This window comes from Elephas maximus, chromosome 10, assembly GCF_024166365.1.
Source record: "Elephas maximus indicus isolate mEleMax1 chromosome 10, mEleMax1 primary haplotype, whole genome shotgun sequence".
Classification (NCBI taxonomy): domain Eukaryota; kingdom Metazoa; phylum Chordata; class Mammalia; order Proboscidea; family Elephantidae; genus Elephas; species Elephas maximus.
Genome location: NC_064828.1, coordinates 43,989,089 through 44,009,729, shown reverse-complemented (window position 1 = coordinate 44,009,729; position 20,641 = coordinate 43,989,089). Strand labels below are relative to the sequence as shown.

Genomic DNA, 20,641 nt, shown 5'->3' with positions numbered 1-20,641 from the left:
GCCCTTCTTTTTCTTTTATGGTGGATTTTATTTTAAAGTCTATTCCATCTGAGATTAGTATTGCCACTCCTGCTCTTTTTTGGTAGCTGTTTGCTTGATATATTTTTTCCATCCTTTGGTTTTTAATAAATTTGACTTTGTTTTTAAGACGCAGTTTATTTTTAAAGAGCAATCATTTTTATTTTAAGCTACTGCTAGTCAAATTGCAAGTAACAAAATAAAAAATGGTTCTTTTATTTAAATATGTATATGTATGTATGTGTAAATGTGTGTGTGTGTACCCTTCCTCAGCCACAGAATTTGTGATAAACATCTCTGAGAAAAAAACTTTATATCTGTTCTTTCAATGGCTATGGTATCTACTAATATATCTAAATAGAGCCACCTGAGCTCAGCTCCTCCTGATTAGTAAGCCTGGTATCTCAATTTTTAGTTACTACTCTTGCCCAAGTCTGACAGTAAAGTATTCTTGCTATTGAGAGACCTCTGGGCCAAGAGCACAACACACACTATAAAGGTGTGTAGTCCTTTGTTTGAAATAAGAAACTGGCTTACAGATGGATTGGCTCCTATTTCAAATGACCAGCCATTAAAACTAAGCTCTTATATTAGAGTTTCAATCTCCACAATACTATCGTACTCAAAATTGACCAATATGACGTCTCCCCTCATAAACCTCATTTTTAGAGAAGTGACATTTCAGTCCTGAACTTTGATGTTAACAAATATTTTAGATATTAAAAATCAAAAAATATCCAGTTGAAACAATAAAATAAACAAAATATATAAAATACATTTTATTTTCTATATATATTTTATTGAAGACAACTTTGAATTTCTAAATATTTTTTAAATACACCTTTAAGCTATGCACTCCCTTAAGAAATAAAATTTTGAAATGTACTGGTTTAACAAATTTGGGAGACCAACTATATTCTCTTAAGAGTTCATAATATCAAAATTTGGAAAGAAGCCAGCATCTTATTCGTCCCCCGCCCTCGTGTCCTAGCATTAGCCAATAAGGGATTACACTGAAGTAGCTGTCTGAGATATAAAACCAAAAACCAAACCTGTTGCCATCAAATCGATTCTGACTCACACCAACACCACAGGACAGAGCAGAACTTCCCCAGAGAGTTTCCAAAGAGCAGCTGGTGGATTCAAACTGCCAACCTTTTGGTTGGCTGCCGTAGCTCTTAACCACTGTGCCACTGGGTTATAGGACAGTTCAATTCCCAGCCCCATCCCATGCACCAGAAGCCCCATATGCACCACTCCAGACCCTCTTGGCCTCACTCATTTCTCATTCCAGCTGCCATGTGACAATCAGCTCTGCATGGGCTCTGACTAACCTCACAGAAGGGCTACCTAAGAGCAGCTTACTTCAGGCCTATATACTATGTGCCTCTCACTTCCTGCCCCACAGCTTCAATGTTGATGCTGGAGCGAGAGACACTACCAGACACCACAGGAGCCTACTAGGCATCTACACATACACAATTCAGAAACGCAGGTGAGTTAATACCTCTTGAGGTTAGCCTTTGATCAGCGGGCACTGTTGGATAAATTCTTCCCACCTCCTCCCTAATAGATTGTGCTGAGATGAAGCTTATACAGATTCTCAGAAGATGGTCAAGCGATGTGGCACATTTCGTGACAGCCAGCTTGGTAACACTCCCTCCTTTCCTTCCTCACTCCTGGTTTTGTGGTCCCTAATAGGTTGGTTGGTAGTATGTAGAGCTCTGACTTCTGGGGAACCCAAGCTTAAGATACCCTACACCACCTCAAAAAAAGTTGGTGGTTTGTAAGTGTAAGGGAGATCCCAAAGCCCATTAAACTGCAGGCTGCTATTTCTGCTTTCTTTTCCTTAAATGAAAGACCTCAGAGATAGCAAAATGAAATCAAAACCTTACTATCTTCACCCACCACTTCCCCTAACCTATTATAATCACAAATCTCCAGAATAAACCGACTCAAATAAAGTTTATAGATTAGTGTCCATGTACCATTTCAGTCTGGCAGTGAGGAAGATCAGGGGAAAGAATGATGGTGCATCCCTACTGGTTCTTCCCCTTTTTCCAGGTATTCACAGTTCCAAAGCTGGAATTCTGAACACTCAGGCTCAGGCTCCACGGGCCTCTACTCTTATAAGCATGCAGAGAAATACTGAATATTTAAAAGCTAATATATGAAAAAAGGCTGGCACTGACCTATAATATTGAAACAAGCTGAGAAATCATTTTACTCCATATAATTCTCAAAAGTCAAATTAAAAAGAACATAGATACTTTCTTTTTTCCTTTTTTTTAAGAATGGACAAAAGCAGTACAAGTCAACTTTTCACAGATATATCACAAAGATACTACTAAGATAATGTCTTAAAATTGCCTTTGTTGTTCAGAAAAAAATACGTTTGCAAATTAAGTTACTCATATATCTAAACCAGAAAAGAAATCATGTAGCAAACATACAAGAAACTTAACAGGGGTGACTATTTGATTCATTTGTTCAACTAATATTTATTTATTGAGTAGCTATTATGTACCACACATTAGTGAGACAGAAACAAACCAAGCAAAAAGGCCTCTGCTCTTGTGGACACTGTATTGTCCAGACAGAGAGATAAAAAATTAAACAGACAATAACACAAAAAGTATATCCTTGGAATTGTGATAAGATAGGCTGAGGCGATTGAGGAGTCAGAAAAGGTCTCATGAAGAAGAAACATTAAACTGAGACCTAATGGGTAGGAGAGTTAGCCACTGGTGGTAATCAGGGGTGGTGGAAATGGGAGGCATTCAGGGCAGAGAGAACAAAAACACGTTAAGGTCCTAAGATGCTTGGCATGTTAGAGAAACAGAGCCACTGTGACTGGCAATCACTGAGAAACAAGGTAAGATTTTTGGAATTGAGGTTATAGAAGTAGGCAGCAGGTGAGGGGGGCCAGATAATACAGCACTTTGTAATACTGGTAATATCACAAATGATAATATTTGTAATGATAACATTAAGAATTCAGAACACAGTAAGTTCTATCACTTTTCGTCAGATGAAAAGGGACAACATAAGGAGCAATTTTGGGCTACAATTCATAACAACTGGTAGGCCAGTGAAGTTTATGAACTGGCTTATAGCTAAACTTAAAAAAAAAAACTAGTTTTTTTTTTTTTTTTACTAAGCTGTAAACGAAACATCACTACTGTATTTTCCCAAATTCTGTAATTACTGCTCTTTTTAGGAACAGGTTGACTCCCTGGGTTGACACCACAGACACTATTGAAGAAACCCTGTATTGCTATGTCCAGTGCTGGTAATATTGCCAGAGCAAGTCTACTCAATCTTGATGAACAAAATCCCATTCTGATCCATTACCATGTGTGGATGCATGCCACATACACAAAATCTCAATGGAATTCAAACTTTATTCCAGAGCGGGAGTAGTAAAGGAAAGCGAAAAAGATGTCCTATTCTATTGCTTTTTCTTGTTAACATATCTAATTTCTTCTCTCTCTAGTTAGTCTCCCCAGTTTGGATCTTCAAAGCTTTTCATGCCTCTTAGTATAGTGTCATTATTTATGGCCTCATGCCTTTTCCTGGGGAGCTCACAACTAATGTATGAATACGCCCCACATCTTCCACCTTCAAAATTCATTTTACTCAACTAGTTTCCTTTTTAAAAGCTTTTCTGTTAACCTAAAAATAAAAAGTTTTGTTGAAAAGCTTAGGTTTTGTTAAAGTACACCTAAAAGGTTTCTAAAGGACCCAGTGAATTATTAAAGTAACTATAAATCAGCAATAATAGGCCTACTTTAAAAAGCAAATGCATCACAGGGCACATAAATAGAAATAAAGTATTATAAATTAAACTGCAAGTTAATCCGCCCACTACCTAGTAATACTAGTTCTTCTAATTTATCTCATCTGAGAGAAAGATACTGAAAACTTTGTGATAATTTTGAGAAACATTAAAAGTGATCAAAAAGTTAGGAAATGAGAAGGAGAAAGATTTTTTTGTTCTTGTTTTTTAGCCTGGGACTAGACGGGGAAAGAGAAATGTGAAGTACTAGCAGCCTTAACAGATATGGCCACATTACAAATACACTGTACTACTAATCTACATACATATCTCAAGGACAACTCTCTGATATAACTCAAAGAGTGGAAGAGGCATAGGAGAAGAATACCCCACTAATCTTTTCCTGTGGTAGGTGCTAATCATAAACATAAAGATGTCTGATCTGTTAGGTACACATACAGATACATCTGGTCAACCCGTCAAAGGAAACCAAAATAACAATCAAACAGGCAGTAGCTACTAACATACATTGAGCTGTTCTATAGTTAAACAAGTCATTCTTCCCTGACTTCCTTTCCTGTAGCCCCTGGCTAGGATGGTTTGCAGCAAACCAAGTAAGACACTGAAAAGAGGCTAACTGTTCTTCAGCTCAGGAATGTCAGAGAAAAAGAAAAAGGGTTTATCACATTATATAGGTATTTAGTTCAGGTCTATTCAATGAACTCTGCAAGAAACTATGAGCCAAATAGAGAGATGGATGGACTTTTGTTTTGATAAACTAGGGTGAGAGCACTCTTCAAAGAACATAGATTTCATTTCTGAGCAAATGAAAACAACCTTTTAAGCTTCCTTCGATCATCCTTGTCTTCATATTCTAAGTATAAAGGAAGTTTGTGATCGATAAGATTGTGTCAACTTGGCTGGGCCACGATTTTCGGTGGTTTGTCAGTTATGATGTAGTTTGGTAGTTATATGATGATCTGATCACTTCCATGATGAGATCTGGTACAATGTGATCACCTCAATAATGGGATCTGCTGTGAACAGCAGTTTAAAGGGAGTTTCCTTGTGGGTGTGGCCTATATCCAATATAGGTGGAATCTCTGAAAAAGCTCAAAGGCTTTTGCTTGTTTTGGATCCTGCAACTGGCTCCTATTTGTCTGACTTCCAGATATATATATATATATATGCTTTACTGGTTTTGCTTCTCTAGAGAACCAAGCCTAAAATAAGGTTCTAAATAGAATCCAAGGAAGTAGCAAGAAAAAAGTCATTAGTGTAACACTGGAATTATGGAATACATGCCAGAACCTTCTCCAAAGGTAATCTGAGGAATTCCAGCATCAGCTGAACATCCAAGGCTCCAGGAGATAATGTTCAGAAGAAGCAAGTTATAAATATAAGCTTTGGGAGCTCCACTCACTGGCCCAGAACTTAGCCATCCATATTAACAACTTGAACAGTATTCCTCTCTTCCCTAGAAGGAAACAACATGGTGACTTCAGGAATAACTACAGAGTTCTCTCTCATTCTTTATGCAATTAAATTACCTTTAAGAAATCTTAGTCCCTTCCTTGTAGATTTTACTGGAGATGGATGTTATTATAAAAGGTCATTTGCCCAGGCTGATTTTCCAGAATTTTTCTGTCTCATAAGCTCACACACATATTTATTCCTAAACCTGAAGAAAGCTTAATACCCTCAGATAGAGCAGAATACTGTGCTATGAGCACAAAACTACTATCCCACAACAATAGAAAAGACGAATAATTTTTTCCTACTCAAAAAAGTCCCACATTTAGACATTAATTAGCGCTGTGTCATCCTCAATAAAACTACTTGACATATCAATTTTTAGTACTCTCTCTCCACAGGCCTTAAGAATTTCCTACCTCATGAGCTAAGTATATTAAAGGATACTCTTTGGTAAACCTAATAAATTCACAATTATTCTGAAGGAGATTAATCATCACAAAACAGTAAAAGAGAGCATATATCTCTACCATAAGAGTCATTTTAAAAAGCTTAGTGAAAAACAATATTACATTAGTGAAATGTAGCACTACATTTGTGTGCAACTACCATTTAATATTCACTTGCCATTTCAATTGAAAACATTTCTACTTGATAATTTCTAGGTCTATAATTTTGTTATACTGTAACATGAAGTTGAGTATTATGTTATTTGAAAAGTTAAAATGGAGCAAAATAACTATCTGTGCTTTAAAAAAAAAAAAAAGATCATATTCATGTTTAGATGCTAGTTTCCCCAAGTGCACATGGGTATTATTCTAAATTCCATTAGGTTCCCAAAGCAACTGGTCATTTGCAGCCATTATAATGTCAATCTGTTGAGATTTTTGTGTAACACCCTTTCTACAAACTGACTTGACTTTCGTTACCATAATTTTGCCTAATAACATGGATAAATCACTATTGTCATTTTAGGCTGATAGAAACATTCTCAACTCAAGAAATCAAAAAGCATTATAAACTTAAATTTTTCTGCAATTTCTGAATTTAATTCTCTAGAATCAAAGATAAAGTTTTTCTTGGTAATCAAGGCTAAAATGTCACATAACTGCCAAAAATGTAGTTTTTCTAGAATCCACCCCAAAATAAAAAAGAGAACGTAGATAAATATAGGATCCACCAACCCTAACATGGAGTTTTAAAATGAACAAATTAACTAAAACTACTTTATTATGTTTCATCTAAATAATGAAGAAAAAGGGACAATTTTGAAATCAGACCTCCTCTTAGTCTAGCTTAGACTAAGAACAAAGTCTAAGAAAAACAGGTGTTCTTCTTAGTCTAAAAACACCTATAAAGCTGGGACTCAGCTTATTGATCTATCTCTCCAAAACCTTATTAGCTGAAAGTCTATCTTTCACAGTTTTTCTTTATTATTAATTAAATAATTTTCTATCATGCTGTGTTTTCTGTAATAGAGTACAACATGATAAAATGTAAAAATTATGCCAATTACTCTAATGGTGGCAAGTTTTTCTAAGATTCACCAAAAATAATTTATAAGTTGGGCTTCTAAGAATCCACATTTTTTAAAGTCAGTGCCTTAACCATTCAGTTTATTTCTTGAACGACTTAAGATCAGCTTGTCAATACACACAAAAAAGTACTCTTTTCAGGCTCTCCAAGATTTCCAGTATCTCAACTTTACAATAACGTCTGTTTAATGGCAGCCAATTTGCAAACATCAAATTTAAGATTACAGCTTCAGTAAAACAAGAAAAAAGAAATTAACGTTCACTTCAAGTATTTACGTTGGCATAGACTGAATAGAACTCCTTAAGACTGACATAGAGAGCTCCATTTTACCATCATTCGTGTGCTACACGCAGCACCAGTTTTCACATTACTTTAATCAAGAGACAGACATAACGAATCTATAATTTAAAGTACGTAAATTCATTACTCCTTCTTTGCGAGCTTGCCATCTTGGCTCATGTCACGTATTTGCAAACTAAGTATGCATTCCACAAAAGAACAAAGAGCAAAAAATTTAGAAAAGCTTAACTTTTTAAGTTTATGTTTTCATGAAACAAGAAGACAGCTAAGCTGGTGTTTGCAATATAAGACTTCTAGGGTCAATTTTAACATCACTAGATCTTCAAGCTTCTTTCAAAATACTAGGGAGAATCTTTACTGTCTTGTGAAGAATTATTCAGAACCAAACAACAGCTAAACCCCAAGCATAAGTACCTAAAATAAACAGCAGACAATATCTAACTTTTAATGACAACAAAAAAGAATACTTCTATTATGTACACGGATAATCCAAAAAATATCTCTTGGTAAATAGTCATTTTGTGTCCTAGACCTATGGAAAATGAAAATCCCAATAGGATATTATTAAATTTTTTAATCCTATTATAATTAGAAAACAATTTTCATAAAACAATTTCACTGAAAATCATTTTTCAAGAAAAAGGAACCGTTTTTCCAACTCTTCATTTTTTAATCACAGCATTTCCTTGTTCTTAAAGTTTTATATTTGATAGCTTTGTAAGAAAATGACATGACAAGAGCAGTAAATATTAAAGAGTTATTCAAAGAAATAACTCGTTCCTACTGGTGGTAGTGAAGAGGCTGGGGAAAGAAAGTAATGTTCGGGGGCTTTTTTTTTTTTTAAAGCATTTTAAGACAAATCTAATGAAAATCAGATTAAAGAAAATAATTTTCACCCTTTCTAGCACTAAGTATATTATACACTTTCTATTCAAATACTCCCATACATCCACACATTTAATGTAAAGAGACAATGACGATTATCTAATGTCTTTGCTCACCTGCTATGTGCCAGGTACTGTGCTAAATGCAGTACACTTATATTAATTCTCACAGCAACCTATCTAGTAAGTACAACTGTTAATGCTATTTTACACAAGGAGGAGGAGGAGGCACCAAGAAGGCAAGCAATTTAGTGAAAGCAACACAGCTGATCAGTGACAGAGCTGGGATTCAAATCCAGTCTGGCTCCAGAATCTGACTTCTAAATTATGACACCACACTGTGTATAACATATGGATGGTATCTGACACAAAGCCTGATATTTGGTACATACTAAATAAAAAACGAAACTATTCCATAATGTCTACCTTTACTTACTCTGTGATAATTCCGGATTTCCTCTCAGATTCATCATCTTTGGAATTGAAGGGCCATACACATCCACATCTAACAAACCAATGGCCTTTGACTGTAAGAAAAGAGCATTTACCATAAGATTATTCCCACTCTTCATCAAAGAAAAAGCACAAAGCAACTGTAAATATGACTACAAAAAAGGAAATTTGCAAAACATTCCAAAATCATAACCTAAACTTTCAGAACAACAGTGAGATAAAGGAAAACAAACTACCTAGGTAATTACTTTTTGTTGGATTTACTAATTTCTTCCAGATAATTGATAGAGAAATCCATCCCCATACGATTTACATATTGCAGTTCAGGTCTCCCCTATAGCTTCACGTATTAAGATCTTTTTGATCTGAACAGGACTTTTAAAACTAACAAATCACGCACACACACACACTGTTAAAATAATGATTTACAATGAAAAACAAAACCCAAGGAAGTTGAAGCATTAACTTCTGGAAAGTCTGTCTAACACACCAGAGAATACAAAATGAAAAATGATTGTGGAAACAAGAACATAATAAAGCAAGTGAGAAATTCTAATAGGGAAAATGACACAGACCTGGCATAAAATGAGATGGACGTTCTAAAAAGGATACTGGCAGACAATAAAAGGCAACCTATTACATGCAAATCACAGTTAAATACCTAAGGTCTTCTGGAAAATTCATAAACAGTTAAAGCTGTTTTCTTTGATGACACATCCTGCTTCCCAAGGGCGGAATATCCCGACTGGTCTCTTTTGCTAGCTCCCAGTTAATTAGCAGCTTACCCAAGGAATGAAAAACAAAATTTACTTCCCAAATATGTCTTTTTTTTTTTTTTTTCTTTTTCCACTTCTCCTCTTTCTCTTTTCATAGATGAAATCAATCCACTGTTGGTTTCCTCATATATAAGTAAACAAAATATTAATAACTAAACATATGCCTTTGGGTTATTCACTGGCCAAGTCTTAAAACTCATTATCGTACCCAAGCTAGATAAAACTCTTAACATCCCAAAAAACAGGAAAAAAAATTGAAACCATCTCTTATCTTCCATGTAATCTACCTATTTCCAGGCACAAAATTACTTGTTACACTTCTCTGTCTGGTTCCTATAAATAGAAAAAATGAGGTAAATTCAACATTTACGTTCCTAACTTTACACTAATTCAAACCGAGTTTTAAAAAAAAACATTTAATATCCCTGTATGACTCGGCATGGGGGGCGGGGGGGGGCGAGGAGGAACGGAATTAACATCTGTCTCTACCAAAATCTCAGATTACTGTAAAATAAATGAGAAAATAGGAAGGATACTTTACGTTTAAAAGTATGGTAGTATATAAAAATTTAGGTTTAATGCATTTGGCACTAGCTTTAAAAAGAAATATTCAATGAGAAGTTTTGACCCATTTTAAACCCTTTTTTAACCATTGACAAAAGAATTTAGTGTAAAATTACAATAGATTTTAAAAAATGGCTAATGAAGGGGCCTAAACCCTTTAGAAATGTGACTGATTTTTAACACTATTGTCTAAGGATCTACTAAAGCTGTAACTATCATCCTAGAATGTCACCTCTTTGCCATATCTGTCTCGTGACACAAGGACTAAAAACAACCACAAAACAGTAGTAAATACCAACAAAAACAAAAGTTTTAATTATTTTTCCTTATTCTCTTATTTATATCAATATTAGTTTTATAATAACTGCCGGAGGTCAGAGCCCATATTTCAAACTAATTTTCTAGCAATACCTATATCAAGTACATTCACTAAAAGAGAAAACCTCTCCTAGAAGAAGACCATGCTGCCTAAAAGCAAGCCCTTGGCACCATGGTTCAAGACAAAATTGAGTTAGCTAGCTGGACCACAGAGATCTGCTCGAACATTTAGTGTGTCAAGAGTTGATTTTACATATACATAGATAACTCCTACATGCGGTACCGCATAACTGTAAAGGGGCAAGGAGTACTAGATTTTAGGGTTCCTCTGCTTTCTAAAGGATAGAACTAACAATAACTGAGTATCCCATATTAGGTTCCCTGCATACTCTTCCTAGGAGTGATTACTGAATGACCTAAATTCAGTTCTAAGGCTGGCAAACATCAAAAAGGAAACAGATGAGATGTAAGAAACCAATGGTAAAGAAATGTTGGCAGATGCAAGAAAGTGATCAGGTATTGAGGTTCAAGGGTTCTCAAGAGATGGAAATACAAGAAATATGTGTGGTGATTGAAGAGTTTACTAACTCTAGATAAATAACAAAAATTGCTCTCTAGTTGTAACAAAGTATAAAATTATATATTTAAAGATGTGAATTTATTGAAAGAAGGAACTAAAGGAATTCAAAAATGGTAAGAAAAACGAAACAGATGGAAGGAAGGTATGAAAATAGAAATGAAAGAAAGAAGGGAGGCAGGGACAAAGGAAGGAAAGGATGAAGGGAAATTAATCTGCAATGTTATATTTAGGACCAGGATAAACAATGCCTCTACAGCCAGCTCTGTGGACGAATCAGAATCTCTAAGAATATACCATCTTAAATCACTCAAGACAAACACCTAGTCTTTCCCCAATTATATCTCCCCATTTCTTAAATAATTTCATGGTGCCATTAGGCACTCTATTAAGCATTTTATTAGCATTTCTTATTTACTCATAACAACACTGCAAGGTGGTATTATCTCTATTTATGGATGAGAAAACTAGAAACATTGAATATTAGTTTTTTGTTTTTGTTTTAAGTAAGCTGTGGTGACGCAGTAGTTAAGAGCTCAGCTGAAAACCAAAAGGTCAACAATTTGAATCCACCTAAAGCAGAGGTTAGCACACTTTTTCTTAAAGTGTCAAACAGTAAATATTTTAGGGCTTCCAGGCCATAGGATCTCTGTGGCAACTACTCAGCTCAGCCATTATAGCACCAAGGCAGCTACAAGTAATATGTAAATGAACTAGTATGGCTGTGTTCCAATAAAACTTTATCTACAAAAACAGACAGTGGGGCAAATTTGGGCCACTGGTCATAGTTTGCCACACCCAAATTAGAGAATAAACTTTTTCATGACCAAATTATTCAATCACTGCACAATGTAATTTTGGTGGAGTCAAGGACAAGCAGAGCATACCCATCTCTTTTGGTGTCAGGTGAGCTACCTTAGTAAAGATATACTTCCTTATCCTTAATTGGTTAATTTTTAAAAATAATGAAAAGCACACTTTTCAGGCTGTCTCAATAGAACTAAATTTGCATGTCTCTCTCATATTTTACATATCATGAATAAAATCACTGTCCATTAACACAAACACCAAAGCCTACATTAATTAAGGTATATGAGATATAGAATTGACATAGCTACTTGACCAGTAAAATTACCATGGCTACAAAAATTAGCTTAAGCAGATTTTCAAGTCTAGAATTCAATAATGTTACAAAGGTGTCAAATAAACTTCATCTGTTTTTCATAATTGACTCCATTACTTTTAAGTAGGCTCATATTTTATGTACATAAATAGTCTTCCAATTTAAACTTCCAAACAGACAGTTTTGTACTTCAGAAAAATAAATGTGCAAGGTAGAAGGCTATGAGTAAATGTAGGCAGCTGGGTGTCTAACAAGCTAAGTTTTACGACTCCTTTCTACCTCACTCCTTCTAAAATAATTATACTTAGTCAAGAAAGCTTCAATTAGCATTTTCTTTATCTTTAATTTCAGCCTGGCTTACAAGAATAATCACTATACAAGCCTTACCAAGTATACAACAGATAAAGAATTGCTTATTAGCAAAAATAACAGCAAACTTATTATTGTAAAGTGTGACTGCTGTCTTTAATGTCACCATAAACTTCACCTAATATGTTAGTGCCTAACACCATACTCTTTTTCTGACTTTGCTACAGTACTCACAGCCTACCAGATGACACAAAACAAAACAGATCAAACCCCAAGATACCATTTAGATGTTTGGATTTGTTTCTTTATAATTTATAACACACTGTGAAATCTGTAAAAGGTGGCAGAATTATTCAGAGTGATTATACTGTTTCATCACTACTGCATGAAAGCTGCAATTTTAAAGCCTACAAGTCCTATTTGTGTGTGTGCTGGATTTCAAAGGCACCAACAACAGTTTTGGTGCTGTTTTCCTCTTCCAACAGAATTTACACTAAAGAAGATGGTAAAGCTTCATGACATGTTCCTTTTATCCATGTTGGCTGTTAACAGAACCCATCAAAACAACATCTTAGAGCTGTCCCACCCAATTATTTGTAAGTATTTAAGATTACCTAAAGGTTGTCCCTACCACAGAAGTATCCAGCTAAGACTCCCATGATTCCCTGCACATTACATTCAATTTAATTTTGGACCTGCAAATGGTATTTATTCAATTTGGAGTTAACTTGAGCATCTTCTTTCTTCTCTTTCTGCCTACCTTTAAGTCAAACTGCCATTAATAAGAACATCAATCTCTTCAGTAGAGAGAAAAAAATATATTAAATTCTATTAGCTTGATTAAATAAGAATCTGATTACAAAAAGAGCTAATGGCTGGACAAGTCAATAAGAGAACAATTTCCTACTGTTTATCAACCAAGCCAAACCCAATTCTGTTGCCTCAAGTCAATTTCAACTCATAACACCCGACAGCAAGGACTGTCAAAATCTTCAAGTTCAGTGAGAAAAGAAGAGGAATAGGTGCACAGAGGAAAAAGTTCACCTGGCTAGATGGACCACAAGCAGACATGAGCTCATGAATAGGACAGAAGAATTCCATAGGATAAACTAATTGTAAAAAAAAAAAAATTGAAAAATTAAAATGGAAGAGAAACAATAGATTTCAAATTAAGGACTCTATTTTAGAGCAGAAAGAAACCTAAGAGATCATTTTAGTCTTCTGTCTACTGTTTTGTCCAGGGATAATGCCACAGCTGGGCCTAGGACCCAAGTCTCTCTCCAACACACCATAAAGCCTAAACACTAACAATCACAGCCCTTTCTCTCTCTCATCTCATCTCCTACAGTTGTTATTGTTGTGTGCCATCGAGTCGATTCAGACTCATAGCAACCCTACAGGACAGAGTAGAACTGCTCCATAAGGTTTCTAAGGCTGTAATCTTTACAAAAGCAGACTACCACATCTCTCTACCGTAGAGCCATTGGTAGGTTGGAGCTGCAACCTTTCAGTTAGGAGCCGAGCAACTAACCACTAACCCACTGGAGCTCCTTCATCTCCTACTACCCTCCCCCTTTCCACTCCACTCCAGTCACCCACCTCCTTGTAGTTTCTTAACACACAAGGCATGCTTCTCCTTTAGACTTCTGCAGTTGCTGTTCCTTTGACCTGGGCTCCTGTTCCTACAGGTATCCACCTAGTTCCTCTCCCTCACTTCCTTCAGGTCTTGACTCAAACATCACCGTGCAGGAAGAGTTGCACTGGCCACCCTATCTAAAATTGCAACCCCCTCACCACCACACTGTACATTTCCTATCCCTCTTCCTGTTTTTTATTTCTTCTTAGCACCTGTCAGTATTTAACATACTATATATTTACTTATTTCTCTTGTACATTGTGTCTCCTCCACTAGAAGGGAAGCTAAATGAGGGTAAGGATTTTTGTATAATTTGTTCACTCTATAACTCCAGAACTTATAATTCAGTACGTATGAACTGGGCTCTAGCAAATTGCATTTGTAACACTCTTGGGTAAAAGATAAATACGTTGTGAAACACAGTAATATAAATCATAAAAAAGAGAGATGACGTGCTTTAACCAGATGGAAAAGCTAATCACTAACTTTATATGGAAAGGAAAGAACCCGCAGATAAGTAAAGCATTACTGAAAAAGAAGAACAAAGTAGGAGACCTCGCACTTCCTGATCTCAAAACCTATTTCACAGCCATGGTAGTTAAAACAGCTGGGTACTAATACAACAACAGACACAAAGACCAATGGAACAAAAGTGAGAATCTAGAAGGAAATCCATCCACCTATGGACAACTAACCGATCTTCAATGTAGGGTCAAAGTCCATTCAATGGGGAAGGAATAGTCTTTTCAACAAATGGTGCTGGCAAAAATGGATATTTATTTCCAGAAATATGAAACAAGATCTATATCTCACACCATACACAAAAACTCACTCAATATGAACAAAGACCTAAATGTAAAACCTAAAACTATACAGATCATGAAAGAAAACATAGAGACAATGCTAGTGGCCCTAATCCATGGCATAAATAGAATACCCAGCATGACTAAAAACGCAAACTCCAGAAGATAAACCAGATAATTACGACCTTCTAAAATTTAAAAACTTATGCTCACCAAAAGACTTATCCAAAAGAGTGAACAGAGAACCTACAGACTGGGAAAAAACCTTTGGCAACAACATATCTGATTATGGTTTAATGTCTAAAATATACAAAAAACTTTAACAACAACAAAAAGACAAGCAACCCAATCACAAAATGGGCAAAAGACATGAACAGATACTTCACCAAAAAGGATATTCAGGAGGCCAAGAAATATATGAGAAGGTGCTTGCAATCATTAGCCATTAGATAGATGCAAATCAAAACCACGATGAGATACCATCTCACCCCTGCAAGAACAGCACTGATCAAAAATTCAGAAAACAGTAAATGCTGGTGAGGTTGTGAGGGATTTATACCTCCATACGCTGCTAGTGGAAATGTAAAATGGTACAACCACTATGGAAAATGATGCAGCACGTGCTTAAAAAAGCTACAAATAGAAATACCATATGATCCAGCAATCTCACTCCTAGGTATACATCCTAGAGAAATAAGTGCAGTGACACCAACAGACATACACACACCATGTGCACTGCAGCATTACGTAAGATAGCAAAGATATGGAAACAACCTAAGTGCCCATCAACAGATGAATGGATAAATTATGTCACATACAGACAATGGAACACTACAAAACAATAAAGAACGATGATGAATGCACAAAACATCTCACAACATGGATGAATCTGGAGGGCATTATGCTGAGTGAAATAAGTCAATCGCAAAATGACAAATATTGTCAGAGACCACTATTATAAAAACTCAAGAGAAATAATCTTTGATGGTTACAAGGGAGGGGAGAGGTGAGGAGGGGAAATCACTAACAACAGAGTAGACCAATGTTAACTGCGTTAAAGGGAAAGAGAACACACAAATATAGAATAAGTCAGCACAACTTGACCGAGACAAAGGAAGACACTTAGAGGAACACAAGAAGAAAAAAAAAAGGCAACCATGGTAAATACTATAACATATAATCCTACAATAACAATAAAAACAAACAATAACTTACAAGCAGATATGGATGCTGAATAGGGGAAAGAGGGCACATAGCAGTACACCCACAAATCTACAGAGGTTAGGCTGTGGATATTTTTACATACATATTTGTAAATACAGCATGTATATTATGTATATAATAGAGCACAATGAGGTACAGTCATAGAAGCTTCCTAGATACATCCAAATACCCTCAGGGACCGAGTTACTGGATCTGAAGGCTGGGGATCATGGTCTCAGGGGACATCTAGCTTAACTGGGCATAACACGGGTTCGTAAAGAAAATGTTCTACATCCTACTTTGGTGAGTAGTGTCTGGGGTCTGAAAAGCTTGCGAGTGGCCATCTAAGATACATCTTTTGGTCTCATCCCTTCCAGGGCAAAGGAGAATGAAGAAAACCAAAGACACAAGGAAATATTAACCCCAAGGACTAAAAGACCACATGAACCACAGCCTCCACCACCCTGAGCCCAGAGCAACTAGATGGTATCCAGCTACCAGCACTGACTACTCAGACAAGGATCATAATAGAGAGTGCCAGACAGAGTAGAAGAAAAATGTAGAAGAAAATTCAAATTCACAGAAAACACCAGTCTTAATGGTCTGACACAGACTGGAGGAATCCCCGAGACTACGCCCCCCCCCCCCGACACCCTTCTAACTCAGAACTGAAGCCACTCTCAAAGTTTACCTTTCAGCGGAAAAATTTTAAAAAACACCATTGCCGTTGAGTTGATTCCTACTCATAGCGATCCTATAGGACAGAGTAGAACTGACCAATAGGGTTTCCGAGGACTAACTGGTAGATTCTAACTGCCAATTTTTTGGTTAGCAGTCGTAGCTCTTAACCACTGTACTACCAGGGCTCTGTTTTAAAAAAAAGGAAAAAAAGCTGCATAGGAGTTGTTCTTTCCCTTTCCAGAGCAGGATAGCAACATCTTTTTTTAATAAGAAGCAATTATCCTAAGTTCCACGTTTTCATCTTAGTAAGTAGAAGCAAAAGTAAATTAGGGGTAAAATACCTAAGATTAAGAAAAGAAAAACCTTAAATCCTTGGCTTGTATAATTAAAGAAAGAAAAAAACCTAATACCCTTGTAAGTAAAGTCTCCAAGTACAGAGAAAATTAGAAAATCTCCTATCACCATGGTAATGTGTAAAACGCAGAAAAAGATGCTTCTAGACACTAACTGCTAGAAATAACAGTCATTTCATTTGTGACCTCGACCATTTTGTTGCCAAAATCCAAGCCTGGTTACCTAGAAACCTAACTAAACAAGAACCTTTCCCAAAACAGATAAATACTGCAGCAACAGGGCTGGAAAACCAACATAAATTCTTTAAGAATGTCTTTACCTAGACTGCAATGCAGGGAAGATCATTTACAATTCTGAGAGCTCTTCCAAAGCAAAGCAAAGCAGCAACCAGAGGAATCAGACCTGAACAGACCACTTGATCCACTCTGCAGACTCACAATCCCAGCCGCTAAGCAGGTGGTTTTGAAACACATGTCTCCATATGCCCTCTGTTCCCTTCCTCTCAGTGAAAAAAGCGGAGACCCTTCCAACACTGCCCTGCTGAGGATTAAGGGCCCTTCTCATTCCTCAGGGAGATGTGATGGGGGAAAAAATTACTGAGAAAAATTTGAAAGAAAAAAGGAATTGGTGAGAGCCAAGATTCAGGGGGCATAGGGGAGAATAATTTTGAAAAAAAGATGGTTCTAGGTGAACCAAAACCAAACCCATTGTCTTCAAGTCGATTCCGACTCATAGCGATCCTATAGGACAGAGTAGAACTGCTCCACTGGGTTTCCAAAACTGTAAATCTTTATGGAAGCAGACTGCCACATATTTCTCCCACAGAGTGGCTGGTGGGTTCAAACAGCCAACATTTCAGTTAGCAGCCGAGCGCTTTAACCACTGTGGTACCAGGGGTCCTTGTTCTGCGAGAAATAGCTGAATAATTTCTTACTGGGCAGAACCAGATAATGAAAGTTAAAGGATCTGAAACAATTTTCCACTGATATGTTAGAAATGGAAACCCTGGTGGCATGATGGTTAAGTGTTATGGCTGCTAACCAAGAGGTCGGCAGTTCGAATCCGCCAGGCGCTCCTTGGAAACCGTATTGGGCAGTTCTACTTCTCCTATAGGGTCGCTATGAGTCAGAATCAGCTCGACAGCAGTGGGTTTTTTTGTTTTTTTTTTTTTTTAATGTTAGAAATGAAAGGGAACTAAGGGAAAAAAAAAGGGAAGAAGATATTAAATGTAAAATTAAGGGTAACTGTTCTCTTTCTTGGAAACTGTGGTGGCGTAGTAGTTAAAATGCCACGGCTGCTAACCAAAGGGTCAGCAGTTCGAATCCGCCAGGTGCTCCTTGGAAACTCTATGGGGCAGTTCTACTCTGTTCTATAGGGTCGCTAGGAGTCAGAATCGACTCGACGGCACTGGGTTGGGTTTGGTTTTGGTTCTCTTTCTTGAGCCCTGGTGGCGCAATGGTTAAAGCACTGGACTACTAACCTTAAGGTCAGCAGTTCCAAACAACCAGTGGCTCTGCAGGAGAAAGATGTGGCAATCCGCTTCTGTAGAGGTTTACAGCCTTTGAAACACTACGGGGTGGCTAAGAGTCAAACTCGACTTGAGGGCAGTGAGGTGGGTTCTCTAACCTATAAGCAACTTCCTTGAAAAAAGTGGGAGAATGAAAGACTGGCAGCAAGTTGCACTGTACCAAAAGAAATTTAACAGGTAGGCCAGAGGGTACACTGAAGGAAACATCTAGCCAATCAATAGCTTCTTGGGAGCTAGTCAGAACAAATTTGCTACTGCTTCTAATAGGAAATCTTAAAGCATGGTGTGCATGATATTTTCTACCTAAAACCATACAGAAAATACAAGAAAGGGCAGTTTGTGGCTTTTTTCCTATCTAAAAAAAGAAAAGATTATCTTATAATACAGTATTTTACTCTATTGTGTTGGGTGAGTATGGAGTATGTGCGTCTGTGCGCTTGAAACCAGCCTTGGAAATCTATGGAGCAGTCCTACCCTGTCTCACAGGGTCACTAGGAGTCGGAATCAACTCGGCAGTGAAGGTTTATTTTTCTGTTACCAAGCATAACTGCTTACACTTTCCATAATATATTTGAGCCCTGAGGATTTAGAAAACCCTCTTAATCACATACGGCAACTAGATCATGAAAGAAACATTTGTACCATATTCAAGTATAAACATAAGGATACTACTATGTCAAATTAAAATAGAGTTCAAAATCTATGAAAAACTTCCTAGGTACCATTATGATTATAACCTATAAAATGATATTATAAAAATGTCATTACCTAAACCTGTTTATTGTTGTTAGACGCCATCAAGTCGATCCTAACTTATAGCGACCCCATGTGTGGAACAGAAGTGCACCATAGGGTTTCCAAGGCTGTGACCTTTCAGAAGCAGATCACCAAGCCTGTCTCCTCAGGCACCACTGTGGGGGTCTGAATCACCAACCTTTTAGCTAGGAGTCGATGGATTAACTGTTTATGCCACCCAGGGACACCGTACCTAAACCTAGGTAAGTTACATTTATGTCATTAATTTCAATTAAATTGCCACTGCAATATTCAGTATATTTTTAAAGGTCTGTTACATCTTGATGCAATATTTGAAATTAAGGATCAATAATAGATTTTTTTTAAATATGAATACTCAAAGCTCAAGAGTTTAACCCATTCTATTGCAAGATAGCAAAAACGCCTTTTTGATAAATTAAAGTCAATGTTACTTAACACAACGAGTCATACAAGTGAGTACTATTTTTGTTTTGTTTTTAATAACTAACATACTAAAGGCATAGTAGAACACATGAAAAGGCAAACTTGCATTTGCATCACTTAATAAGTGGGCGATCATGGATAAATTACCTAACCTCGTGGATCCTCGATTTCTTCATCTGTAAAAGAAAGCTTAAGGAGATACCTACCTTATAGGATTTTTGTGAGGATTACAAAGCAGTGTGAATTTGTGATGATTAAAGAATAGCTAACATTTATATTTTTATTAACATTTATATAGCACCAAGTGCCAGGTACTTCCTGAACACTTTGTTGTTGTTGCTGTTAGGCGCAGCTGAGTCGATTCCAACTCATAGCAAACCCATGTGACAGAGTAGAACTGCTCCATAAGGTTTTCTAGGCTGTAATCTCTAAGAAAGCAGATAACCAGGTCTTTCTCCCATGGAGCAACTGGATGGGCTTGAACTTCCAACTTTTCAGAGAGCAGCCAAGCACTTATTTCTCACTACAACCGTATGAGGTAGATGTACAATAATTCTCGATGAAGAAACCAAGGAGCACAAAAGTTAGTAACTTGCCCAAGGTCAGGCAGTTTGTAAGTACAAAAACTAGGACAGGAACTCAGGGAATATGCCTGCAGAATCACACATAACCAGTAAAACATGCTGCCGCTCTCCAATTAAACAAATTAAGTCAAATTCCTAGCACAAAAAAAGTACTCAGTAAGTGTTGGTGTCCTTTACCCTCCACCAAGACCTCTTTATGCATTCAAGCAAGGAAAATAAGCATTCATTCTCAGCAAGAAGTTATTTACCACACAAAACCACCATCCAAACTAGCATTCTAATTACATGATATACATAACTAAGATACATAACAAAAGCTTTGAGAATAATAAAATGTCTCTTAACGTGCACTTATAATTTTTATCCAAATTGACACTATTTTTTATTTTAAAAGCAAGAACCACGTCTAGTTTAAAGTTTTATATGAGATCACTGTAAAAAAATAGCCTCTACTAAATAAGTGGCAATATTTCACAGAAATTGGACTTACAGTATACAGTATGATGAATTGTTTTTATATGGCCTTTCTCACCATAGTCTTGT

At 36.5% G+C, this 20,641-nt stretch overlaps 1 protein-coding gene across 6 annotated transcripts in view; it reads right to left on the bottom strand.

The window, feature by feature from the left end:
* Nucleotides 1-20,641, bottom strand: part of NUBPL (NUBP iron-sulfur cluster assembly factor, mitochondrial) — a 250,736-nt gene that overhangs the window by 183,618 nt on the left and 46,477 nt on the right. For 5 of the 6 annotated variants that reach the window (XR_007518860.1, XM_049897604.1, XM_049897605.1 and 2 more), the window contains one exon: nucleotides 8,426-8,516. Coding sequence is in view for 4 of the 6 variants with exons in the window: in XM_049897604.1 (XP_049753561.1) it covers nucleotides 8,426-8,516 (91 nt within the window). In the remaining 2 variants the exon portion in view is untranslated. Of the gene's footprint in view, nucleotides 1-8,425; nucleotides 8,517-20,641 lie in introns of those variants that run through there. The other variant, XM_049897609.1, reaches the window with a different exon arrangement.